Here is an 11,856-nt window from a genome sequence, read left to right as displayed (position 1 = left end):
TCTGAACTAGGCTAAGGAACGTCTACTGAAACTGTACTGAAGCTCCTCTGAAACGGTAATGAAGCCCTACTGAAGCTCTAGTTCAATTGCACTTAATTCTTTTGCAAGAAAAAACGCATAAAAATACATGACTACTTTTACTGAAGTCTCATGGAAACAAAGAGGTAATAATAATACGTCATAGAAAACATGTGAATATCAACACAAGGGAGCCAGTCGGCCGAGCGGACAGCACGCTGGACTTGTGATCCTGTGGTCCTGGGTTCGATCCCAGGCGCCGGCGAGAAACATTGGGCAGAGTTTCTTTCACCCTATGCCCCCTGTTACCTAGCAGTAAAATAGGTACCTGGGTGTTAGTCAGCTGTCACGGGCTGCTTCCTGGGGGTGGAGGCCTGGTCGAGGACCGGGCCGCGGGGACACTATAAAGACCCGAAATCATCTCAAGATAACCTCAAGATAACCTCAGTCTGTCATTCTGACTGTACTTCACTCGTCGTAACTCTTTACTCATCTAAACCTTAAGATAATGTCTGTCTGTCACGTTACGAGGCCAGACGCTTCACTCAATAATTTAAGACGACTCATGGATGGTATGTGACTGTCCAGCCCGTTCTCAGGGCAAATCGATTATCACGAGCCACCAAACCCACTTCATACCACCTGCATAGGGACCTAGATATTTGTGATGGTCTGAAAGCATATTATGGTTCCAGTCTACTTGTTCGCTGGTAAGTGAACCTTTGTCCTAAATAGAGAATATTCTAAAGTTATAACATTATTGTATTATAAATCGTTAGTTTAAAATATTTAAAAACATATGCTGAACACTTTTTTCAAATGGTGTGAAGAATTTGGTTTTGTAACGAAATTCTCGGGTACACTAAAGTATTTTACATTTTTGTTAATAATGCACCACATTACTGTAAGCAAACGTAGTGAAACCTAACCTAACCATGGAAAGAGAGTAGATAATAGCACTAATTATGTAGTGCTTTTGAATCCATTACCTAAAGAGGATTACCTCCCTGGGGACTGGTTGAGCTGTCATAGGCTGGTCGGAGTCGACCACATTGCCTCCCTTTTAAGAAATATTGGTTCCCACAATGACCCACTGAGATTTTTATTTAGCTCTAAATCCAGGATTTATTTTCCATAAAACTGTTGAACAGACTTTATCTTTTCGTTACAGTACATTTTCTGAGAAATAGTGTGGTGGGTGAGAGGAGTGAGAGGGGGATAGTGAGGGAGAGGGGGATAGTGAGGGAGAGTGGGGAGATTGAGAGAGAGAGGCAGCGAGTGTCAGAGACAGCATGAGACAGAGATAAAGAGGAGAGAGAGAAAGTGGGGGGGGGGGAGGAGGAAGGAGAGGGGAATGGAGAAAGGGATAGAAAGAGGGAAGAGTAGTAGAGTAAGAAGACTGAGAAAAGGGAGGGAGGGGGGGGGGCAGAAAGAAGAGGCGGGAGAGAGACCCGGGCACCTCAGGGTATCCCCCATCTACTAACCTAACCATCACTAATATGTTATTAATTAAAACGGTACAAGCCGTAACAGCACCTGGTGCCGCAACATGCCTCACCTCTGGGAGCCGGTCGGCCGAGCGGACAACACGCTGGCCTTGTGATCCTGTGGTCCCGGGTTCGATCCCAGGCGCCGGCGAGAAACAATGGGCAGAGTTTCTTTCACCCTATGCTTCTGTTACCTAGCAGTAAAATAGGTACCTGGGTTTTAGTTAGCTGTCACGGGCTGCTTCCTGGGGGTGGAGGCCTGGTCGAGGACCGGACCGCGGGGACACTAAAGCCCCGACATCATCTCAAGATAACCTCGAGCACCCTGCGCCGCACAGCAGGGAATATGTCCCTTACAGGCTCTGTTCCTAACCCCCCCCCCCCCCCGTCCCTCTAGTGGGAACACCCAGCATCAAGCCCGTCTTGGTGCTGGGTCAACCTCTTTTATACCAAGGAACCTCCAAGTTGCAAATCGAACCTATTCCTTCCCACCTTCCCACCGTCCCATCCCCCACATCCTTATCCTGACCCCTTCCCAGTGCTATATAGTCGTACAGGCTTAATTGGCGCTTTCCCCTGATAGTTCCCTCCCTCCCCCTGTTCCCATCATCCTGGAGTCACGTGATCCCGGGTCATGCCGTGATTCAGCTGTGTACATCCGATGACGCCCGAGTCGATCCTGACTCATTGGACTCCAAGTTGGCAATGGTGACCCTCTCACAACTGTACAAGGACCTGCTGTAACAACCCACCAACATTTAAGACAAAAATTCCTGTAAATTACACAGGAAATACAAAACTTAATTTTTAGTAACTGGAAGATTACTCTAGACCTCAAATATTACTAAGATGTGAAAATCTTAATGAATATGACTCTTAATGAAGGTCATATTTACTTTGGGGGCGATACAAGGTCATAACACACACACACACACACACACACACACACACACAACCCCCTGATCCAAGAGTCAATGCTCGATCCTGCAGACACAACTAGGTGAGTACACACACACACACACACACACACACACACACACACACACACACACACACACACACAGGTGTGTGGCAAAGATTAAGCAAGAAAGAGAGGGATGGGCGGACTGCATTTTCTTGGATTGTCGGAAAGCCTTTGACACAGTACCGCATAAGAGGCTGGTACATAAGCTGGAGAGACAGGCAGGTGTAGCTGGTAAGGTGCTCCAGTGGATAAGGGAGTATCTAAGCAATAGGAAGCAGAGAGTTACGGTGAGGGGTGAGACCTCCGATTGGCGTGAAGTCACCAGTGGAGTCCCACAGGGCTCTGTACTCGGTCCTATCTTGTTTCTGATATATGTAAATGATCTCCCAGAGGGTATCGATTCATTTCTCTCAATGTTTGCGGACGATGCTAAAATTATGAGAAGGGTTAAAACAGAAGAGGACTGTTTGAGGCTTCAAGAAGACCTAGACAAGCTGAAGGAATGGTCGAACAAATGGTTGTTAGAGTTTAACCCAACCAAATGTAATGTAATGAAGATAGGTGTAGGGAGCAGGAGGCCAGATACAAGGTATCATCTGGGAGAGGAAATTCTTCAGGAGTCAAAGAAGGAAAAAGACTTGGGGGTTGATATCACGCCAGACCTGTCTCCTGCAGCGCATATCAAGAGGATAACATCAGCGGCATATGCCAGGCTGGCCAACATACGAACGGCATTCAGAAATTTGTGTAAAGAATCATTCAGAACTTTGTATACCACATACATCAGGCCAATCCTGGAGTATGCAGCCCCAGCATGGAGTCCGTATCTAGTCAAGGCTAAGACTAAACTGGAAAAGGTTCAAAGATTTGCCACCAGGCTAGTACCCGAGCTGAGAGGTATGAGCTACGAGGATAGACTACGGGAATTAAACCTCACTTCGCTGGAAGACAGAAGAGTTAGGGGGGACATGATCACCACATTCAAGATTCTCAAGGGAATTGATAGGGTAGATAAAGACAGGCTGTTTAACACAAGGGGCACACGCACAAGGGGACACAGGTGGAAACTGAGCGCCCAAATGAGCCACAGAGATATTAGAAAGAACTTTTTTAGTGTCAGAGTGGTTGACAAATGGAATCCATTAGGAAGTAATGTGGTGGAGGCTGACTCCATACACAGTTTCAAGTGTAGATATGATAGAGCCCAATAGGCTCAGGAATCTGTACACCTGTTGATTGACGGGTGAGAGGCGGAACCAAAGAGCCAGAGCTCAACCCCCGCAAGCACAACTAGGTGAGAACTAGGTGAGTACAGGGGAGGCCTCATAGCTGAGTGGACAGCGCTCTGGACTCCTGATCCTAGGGCCCGGGTTCGATTCCCGATAATGGCTGAAATAAAATGGGCAGAGTTTATTTCACCTTGATGCTCCTGTTACCTAGCAGTAAATAGGTACCTAGGAGTAAGACAGCTGTTATGGGCTGCTTCCTGTGTGTGCGCGCGCGCGTTGGGGGGGATTAGTTAGTAGTTAGTAACAGTTGATTGTGCTTGACAGTTGAGAAGCAGGCCGAAAGATCAGAGCTCAACCCCCGCAAGCACAACTAGGTGAGCACACACAAACACCCACACATTACACCAGTTGATTGACAGTTGAGAGGCGGGACCAAAGAGCCAAAGCTCAACCCCCGCAAGTACAACTAGGCGAGTGCCAATAGGTGCGTACACATGATAAACGAGAATAAATACATCTGCAAGTGGCTGGAAAGTTCGCCAACTTGTGCCGAGATTTGCAGAAACTCGTTAAGGGCGCCACACGTCCCAAGGAGCAGGCATTCCACCAAAGAAAATGTTGCCAAGTATTTCACCTTTAATGAAAAGTGTCTTCGCCTTCTTGTCGTGCAGTAGTGCAACACATCAACCACTTGTGGCCGCCCTGGAGAACACACTTTACCAAAGTTGTCTCAAAGACACACACATTACACCACCCGAGGTAGTTGTAGTCAAACATAGCTACAGGAAGTTATCTTGAAGAAGAAGAATAGATAATCTCTAATGGTCGTCGTGGAGATTACAAACAGAGGTCGTGATTGTAAGGTCGTCGTGGAGATTACAAACAGAGGTCGTGATTGTAAGGTCGTCCTGGAGGCAACACAATAATCTCCCGAGGTTATCTTAGTGGGAATATGACTGCATCAAGATCACACACAGGCTTCCTGGCTTATCATATGGATCCTGGTGGATCAGGGCATCACTCTTCCACCCACTGCCCACATAATCCAAATATAACATTAAATCAACATTGAATACATCCATCGATGGATGTGCTCGCCTAATTCCTTGTATGGGTTGAGTTTCAGTTGATTGGTCTCTGTCAAATCTCCATCTGATGATTTACCTCATCCACTTCAAGTCTAAGTGGAGGATGTAGAGCACTACATATGTAGAGTAAATAAGTAATTATCAAAGAAGGCACCAAGCCGGGAAGGCTATGTAGCACCATTACATATGTAGAGCACCACATATTTTATGATTATGACATGGGAAAAGATTGTCTATTATACATGTGGCTCATTCGGGTACTAGTTTCCACCTGCATTTGCGTATTCGTGCACTAATTTCAATAGTCTTATATTGTCTGTCCTGTCGATTTCCCAGTGAATTTTATGTGGTAACAATGTCTCATCTGACTCTTCTGTCTACCGGAAGCGTTCCTCTGGACTTTCTTCAGCTACTTTTTAAATTTGATGATATAAAGATTCCACGCTTGCTCCACATATTCATAAATTTGTCAGACATATGTAATATACAAGATCTGGAATGATTCCCTATTCAGATTTCTAGAGGCAGTTAAGTTGACCAAACCTGTATGTGTAGCTGATGATGTCAATGTAGTGTGAGCTTGGGGAGAGATGATCGGCGAGAGGTTCACCTGCAGGTCTCTGTTTACTCCAAGGAGGGTTTCCTCTTCCATTGGGTACCTTATGTGCAGTCTCCTCAACAACCAGCTTCATTAGTTTGCACTTGCTTCAGTTAAACTCTATTACCTACTTCCATTAGTGTGTGCATGTCATTCAACATTTTTTGCAGCCTTCCACCATATTTATCTTTCATCAGCAGTAACATCACTATGAGGTCTCTTCTCTCACTGTCGTTCTGTTTTCTCTTATTTAAATACTCCTTTATCCAACGGAACACCTTCTCTGTCACTCCTGCCCGTTTCTCCAGCTTGGGGACTAGTCCCATGTGCGATACTGTGACGAAGGCTTTCTGACAGATCAACCGTTTTCCGTCTTGTCTGATCTCCGTGACCCGATCATTGGATTCATTGAAGTTTGTGAAGCAAGATTTACTGTCCATGGAGCCATGCTGGTGAAGTGTGACTCAAGGTTACTCTCTAGTGCTTCTGCTTGCCTTTTTATTATGGTCTTCCCTATCACAATGTTTGTCACGAAAATAATATAAACTAGCCTGTAATTTTTTTTTTTACGTAAATGTATATGCAAGGGGAAGTTAATGTATCACTAGGGCCCCCGCCATTTAATGTACACTGGTATTATATGTTTACGTTTGCCCTAATACGTTGTTATTTTACTGTGCACATTTAGGATCTGGGCCTCCAGTACCTTCCATGTATACCTTATTTGATACCTCTCTCGTCCCCTTACCAGAGAACACATTTTGAGAGCTTCGAGACGGTACCAATATTTCAAGTGCTTTGTCGTGTCTATGCCGTATGTGGTTTTCTCAAGCCTATTGACGTTAGAGTTGCATTTATTTACCTTTTCCTGTAGTTCATATCTCTCTTATCTATAGTACTGTCCCCGGTGGATATTTGAACATTCAAAACGAATCTTGAACTTTACCAGATGTACAAATCCACAAGGGCCGTGACAAGGATTCGAACCTCCGTCCGAGAGCATCCCAGACGCTGTTTACCAGATGTGTTCCATACTAGAGGAGCGTAATCTACAGCTGACCTGACATACGCTGAGAATCTTGTGCACGGTGAAGTGTTTTGAAATTTTCCCTACATAGGATCTAAAAATCATCCTTAAGTTTCACTCTTTTCGCACCTTCAGTTATTGTTATTCTGTTGATATTATCTCTGGTGTTAAGGCTGATAGTGCGTCCACTCAAAAAATATATATCTTTTATCTTTTTTAGTTCTCCTGCAGCTGCACTTTCATTCATGGCTTCAAAACTTTACTACATTTATGGGGATTAAATTGCAGTAGTGTTTGTCTGTCCGTAGCCGCTGTGCGAGGTGGTCTTCATGTACCATCAGGCTCACCTCCTCCGACTATACACTTCCAAATGTCATGTCCGCTGAACATGTATCAACGTGTATAGTCGTCATTTACAAGATCACCTCAACCACAGCCCGCCCGACTTAACATGCTGCTGTTCAACCTCCCGTTCATCTCCCTCGCCTCCATATTTAATTCCTCCGTCACCCGAAGTCTGTATTATATTACTTCTACCCATGTCTCCATCCTCCAGGAACCACACTATTCAACTACTGACCATCCTCCAGGGGCACCACTATTCAACTACTGACCATCCTCCAGGGGCACCACTATTCAACTACTGACCATCCTCCAGGGCCACCACTATTCAACTACTGACCATCCTCCAGGGCCACCACTATTCAACTACTGACCATCCTCCAGGAGCACCACTATTCAACTACTGACCATCCTCCAGGGGCACCACTATTCAACTACTGACCATCCTCCAGGGCCACCACTATTCAACTACTGACCATCCTCCAGGAGCACCACTATTCAACTACTGACCATCCTCCAGGGGCACCACTATTCAACTACTGACCATCCTCCAGGGGCACCACTATTCAACTACTGACCATCCTCCAGGGGCACCACTATTCAACTACTATTCACTATCCTCCAGGGCCACCACTATTCAACTACTATTCACTATCCTCCAGGGCCACCACTATTCAACTACTCACCATCCTCCAGGAGCACCACTATTCAACTACTAATCACTATCCTCCAGGGGCACCACTATTCAACTACTATTCACTATCCTCCAGGGCCACCACTATTCAACTACTATTCACTATCCTCCAGGGCCACCACTATTCAACTACTATTCACTATCCTCCAGGGCCACCACTATTCAACTACTATTCACTATCCTCCAGGGCCACCACTATTCAACTACTATTCACTATCCTCCAGGGCCACCACTATTCAACTACTATTCACTATCCTCCAGGGCCACCACTATTCACTATCCTCCAGGAGCACCACTATTCAACTACTCACCATCCTCCAGGAGCACCACTATTCAACTACTCACCATCCTCCAGGGCACCACTATTCAACTACTCACCATCCTCCAGGGCACCACTATTCAACTACTCACAATCCTCCAGGGTCACCACTATTCAACATAATTTACCCCAACTTACAAGAACAATATTCCCCCCTGATATAAAACACCCCCCCCCCTCTCCCCTCCCCCTCCCCCCCCCAAGCGACCGGAAGCAATATTCGTGCTGTATATAAGGGGACACAGCAGGTCGCCCCGCACACCTGCTCCGCCACGATGAAGTGGCCTGAAAGGACCAAAAAGTATATATAGTCCAATAATTCGGCGGGTGGCGTGAGAATGTGGCCATAAGGCTACCCTGAGGGAGGTATTGTGGCGGGGGGCCCACGCGGCTACTGTCCGGGGGATTGTCTCGTTGGCCAGTGAGCTATTGTAGCCGCGGTGAGAGGGGGATTTGGCTGTGAGAAGGACGAGATGTAGGAGGAGAGGGGACAGGTGGAGGAGATTGACACGTGGAGGGGAGTGGTGACAGGTGTATGGAAGATTGATCAAACCTCAGGAGAGCGTGCGGGCACCCGTGTGTGTGTGTGTGTGTGTGTGTGTGTGTGTGTGTGTGTGTGTGTGTGTGTGTGTGTGTGTGTGTGTGTGTGTTTACTAGTTGTGTTTTTACGGGGGTTGAGCTTTTGCTCTTTCGGCCCGCCTCTCAACTGTCAGTCAACTGTTTACTAACTACTATTTTTTTTTTCTCCACACCACACACACACACACCCCAGGAAGCAGCCCGTGACAGCTGACTAACTCCCAGGTACCTATTTACTGCTAGGTAACAGGGGCATTCAGTGTGTGTGTGTGTGTGTGTGTGTGTGTGTGTGTGTGTGTGTGTGTGTGTGTGTGTGTGTGTGTGTGTGTGTGTGTGTATTCACCTAGTTGTGCTTGCGGGGCTTGAGCTCTGGCTCTTTCGTCCCACCTCTCAACTGTCAGTCAACTGGTGTACAGATTCCTGAGCCTACTGGGCTCTATCATATCTACACTTGAAACTGTGTATGGAGTCAGCCTCCACCACATCACTGCCTAATGCATTCCACCTGTTAACTATTCTGACACTGAAAAAGTTCTTTCTAACGTCCCTGTGGCTCATTTGGGTACTCAGTTACCACCTGTGTCCCCTTATTCGCGTACCACCCGTCTTAAACAGTTTATCTTCATCTACCCTGTCGATTCCTCTTAGAATTTTGTATGTGGTGATCATGTCTCCCTGAGCTCTTCTGTCTTCCAGCGTCGTGAGATCTTAGTTCTGGGACTAGCCTAGTGGCATACCTCTGAACTTTTTCCAGCTAATTCCTGTGCGTGACAAGGTACGGGCGCATACTGGAGTCAGTTCTTGCGTATAGTGAAGTCTGTGTGTGTCCATGTTTTATAGACCCGCTCGGGGTTCTTAAACTAAGAACCACAACCCGAGCGGGTACATGGGAAAGCTACAATCTAGCCATGGTACGCGGGTACAATTTTACAATTTTACAATTTTAAATTTACAATTTTTTGTAAATTTGTAAATAAATTGTAAATTTTACAATTTACAATAAGTAATTTTACAATTACAATTGGTACAAGTTTATGTATCAGATTTTCCTCCTTTCATTTTCTCCGTGGCTGTCGAGTATTAGGTAGGGGGTCTGTATGTCTCTATATAAGCCATATACAAGTTGCTCCGTTTGAAGTCCAGCTTGGAACGTATTTTTTTTAATTCATTTTATAGTGTGGATGGTTCTTCAGAAACTCTAAAGCCTTTTCCACTTTGTAGAGTCTGCCCCTGATGAACCCATGGCGCAAGCCGTCCAGCATGGCTGGTTTTGGTGGACAAAAGAGGGGAGGGCGAGTGAGAGGGGAGTTGGGGTGAGAGGGGAGTAGGGGTGAGAGGAAAGAGAAGGAGTTTCAGAGAGGGGCGGTTTTGTGACAGAGGGGAGGCTGTTTAAGAGAGGGAGTGTGAGAAGGGGAGTGTGTGTGTGTGTGAGAGAAAAGTATGAGAGAGCGTAGGGTATGAGAGAGGTGAGTGTGTATGAGAGAGACGAGTGTGTATGAGAGAGACGAGTGTGAGAGAGATGAGAGATACAACAAGAGAGCATTACTACAACACAACATTATAACAGTGAGACATATCTGGGGGAGGAAACAACTGTACCAGTCTATCAATAGATAAAGATAATTCCCACCATCATATAGGCGCGGACAACGGCCTGGTCAGGTCAAGTGCGTGCGAGATAACGATGCTGTCCGGTATGTTCTGGCCTTGTTAATCGCCCGGGGATAATTAATCTGCACCAGAGACCCCTCACGCGGCGCAATAGGTGTATATAAGATGGCTCACCGCTCCTGTGCCAGTTAAGTCCACTACGGGCTCACCATAGGCCGTGCTACTTGCCCCGCTCCTGTGTCAGCTAAGTTACGGGCTCACCATAGCCCGTGCTACTGGGAACTTGGTCCAAGTAGCTAACAACAACAACAGAAGGTTGCGTGTGTGTGTGGGGTGCACCTCCATCTCAGATCGAGTGCAGTGTTCCGGTGACTGACTACCGGAGAACTACTCTTGTCCTTGCCACTTACGTCAATTCAGTAGCCTGTACGAGGCAGACTTGGGACAATCCATCCAGAGATCTAAATACCCAAATTGTTTAAACAATCGACTCTCTTATGTACTATATTGTGTGAAGTATTAATGGGCTGACCATCCCTTCTGTGTCGCAAGTTGTTAAGATATTCCTTCCTAAGTCAGCCAGTGTGAGTGTCCAGAGTATTCTGCTCCATGTATCTCCGGTATAGTGAATACTGAACGGTTTTGGGATTACTCGAGCTAAGAGCCGGGATCCTCTTACCCCTTGATCGTGCCACACCTGCTCGAGTGAGTCGTGCCACACCTGCTGGAGTGAGTCGTGCCACACCTGCTGGAGTGAGTCGTGCCACACCTGCTGGAGTGAGTCGTGCCACACCTGCTGGAGTGAGTCGTGCCACACCTGCTGGAGTGAGTCGTGCCACACCTGCTGGAGTGAGTCGTGCCACACCTGCTGGAGTGAGTCGTGCCACACCTGCTGGAGTGAGTCGTGCCACACCTGCTGGAGTGAGTCGTGCCACACCTGCTCGAGTGAGTCGTGCCACACCTGCTCGAGTGAGTCGTGCCACACCTGCTGGAGTGAGTCGTGCCACGCCTGCTGGAGTGAGTCGTGCCACGCCTGCTGGAGTGAGTCGTGCCACGCCTGCTGGAGTGAGTCGTGCCACACCTGCTGGAGTGAGTCGTGCCACACCTGCTGGAGTGAGTCGTGCCACACCTGCTGGAGTGAGTCGTGCCACACCTGCTGGAGTGAGTCGTGCCACACCTGCTCGAGTGAGTCGTGCCACACCTGCTCGAGTGAGTCGTGCCACACCTGCTCGAGTGAGTCGTGCCACACCTGCTCGAGTGAGTCGTGCCACACCTGCTCGAGTGAGTCGTGCCACACCTGCTGGAGTGAGTCGTGCCACACCTGCTCGAGTGAGTCGTGCCACACCTGCTGGAGTGAGTCGTGCCGCACCTGCTGGCTTGAGTCGTGCCACATCTGCTCAAGAGTAACAGTAACATGTGGTCTCCCTTGCCTCTCTCCCCCGGTTCCGTGATCCGGATATTTTAGTAACAACTCAGCGTAGAGGCAGCGGTAAAGGTTTCGTCTCTCTCGGACTCTAGTTCTCTCGTTCACAATTCATTCTCTCTCTCCTCCTTCAAGTTAACTACATGTCATCTGTTATGTTACTCTGGAAGATAACTGGGTTGTTACACTGGTAACTTTCCTCTTATTTATCTCGTTAGTTACCGAGTGTGTGAGAGGTGAGAGAGAGTAGCGGCGTGGACCAGTATTCCCAGTAGAGGATCACATGACGGCTCGCTCGTCCACAAGGCGCCGGTGAGGTGTGGTAACCAGGCAACACTCCGCCTCACACCACACTCTTCCCACCACCACACCCCCTGTCACACGCCCCACCACCACCACCACCACACCCCCTGTCACACTCCCCACCACCACCACACCCCCTGTCACACTCCCCACCACCACCACACCCCCTGCCAC

The 11,856-nt window shown here is 47.6% G+C and overlaps 1 protein-coding gene across 1 annotated transcript; it reads left to right on the top strand.

Moving 5' to 3' along the window:
* Nucleotides 1-6,193: 6,193 nt before the first annotated feature.
* On the top strand, nucleotides 6,194-11,363 carry LOC138355248 (uncharacterized). The gene is made up of 2 exons (XM_069310111.1): nucleotides 6,194-6,198; nucleotides 10,619-11,363. Exons 1-2 carry the CDS (start codon nucleotides 6,194-6,196, stop codon nucleotides 11,361-11,363), a joined length of 750 nt encoding a protein of 249 aa, XP_069166212.1.
* The last annotated feature ends 493 nt before the right edge of the window (nucleotides 11,364-11,856 follow it).

Source organism: Procambarus clarkii, chromosome 66 (genome assembly GCF_040958095.1).
Source record: "Procambarus clarkii isolate CNS0578487 chromosome 66, FALCON_Pclarkii_2.0, whole genome shotgun sequence".
NCBI lineage: Eukaryota > Metazoa > Arthropoda > Malacostraca > Decapoda > Cambaridae > Procambarus > Procambarus clarkii.
The sequence above is the reverse complement of the archived record's forward strand: the minus strand, read 5'-3'. Positions and strand labels throughout refer to the sequence as shown.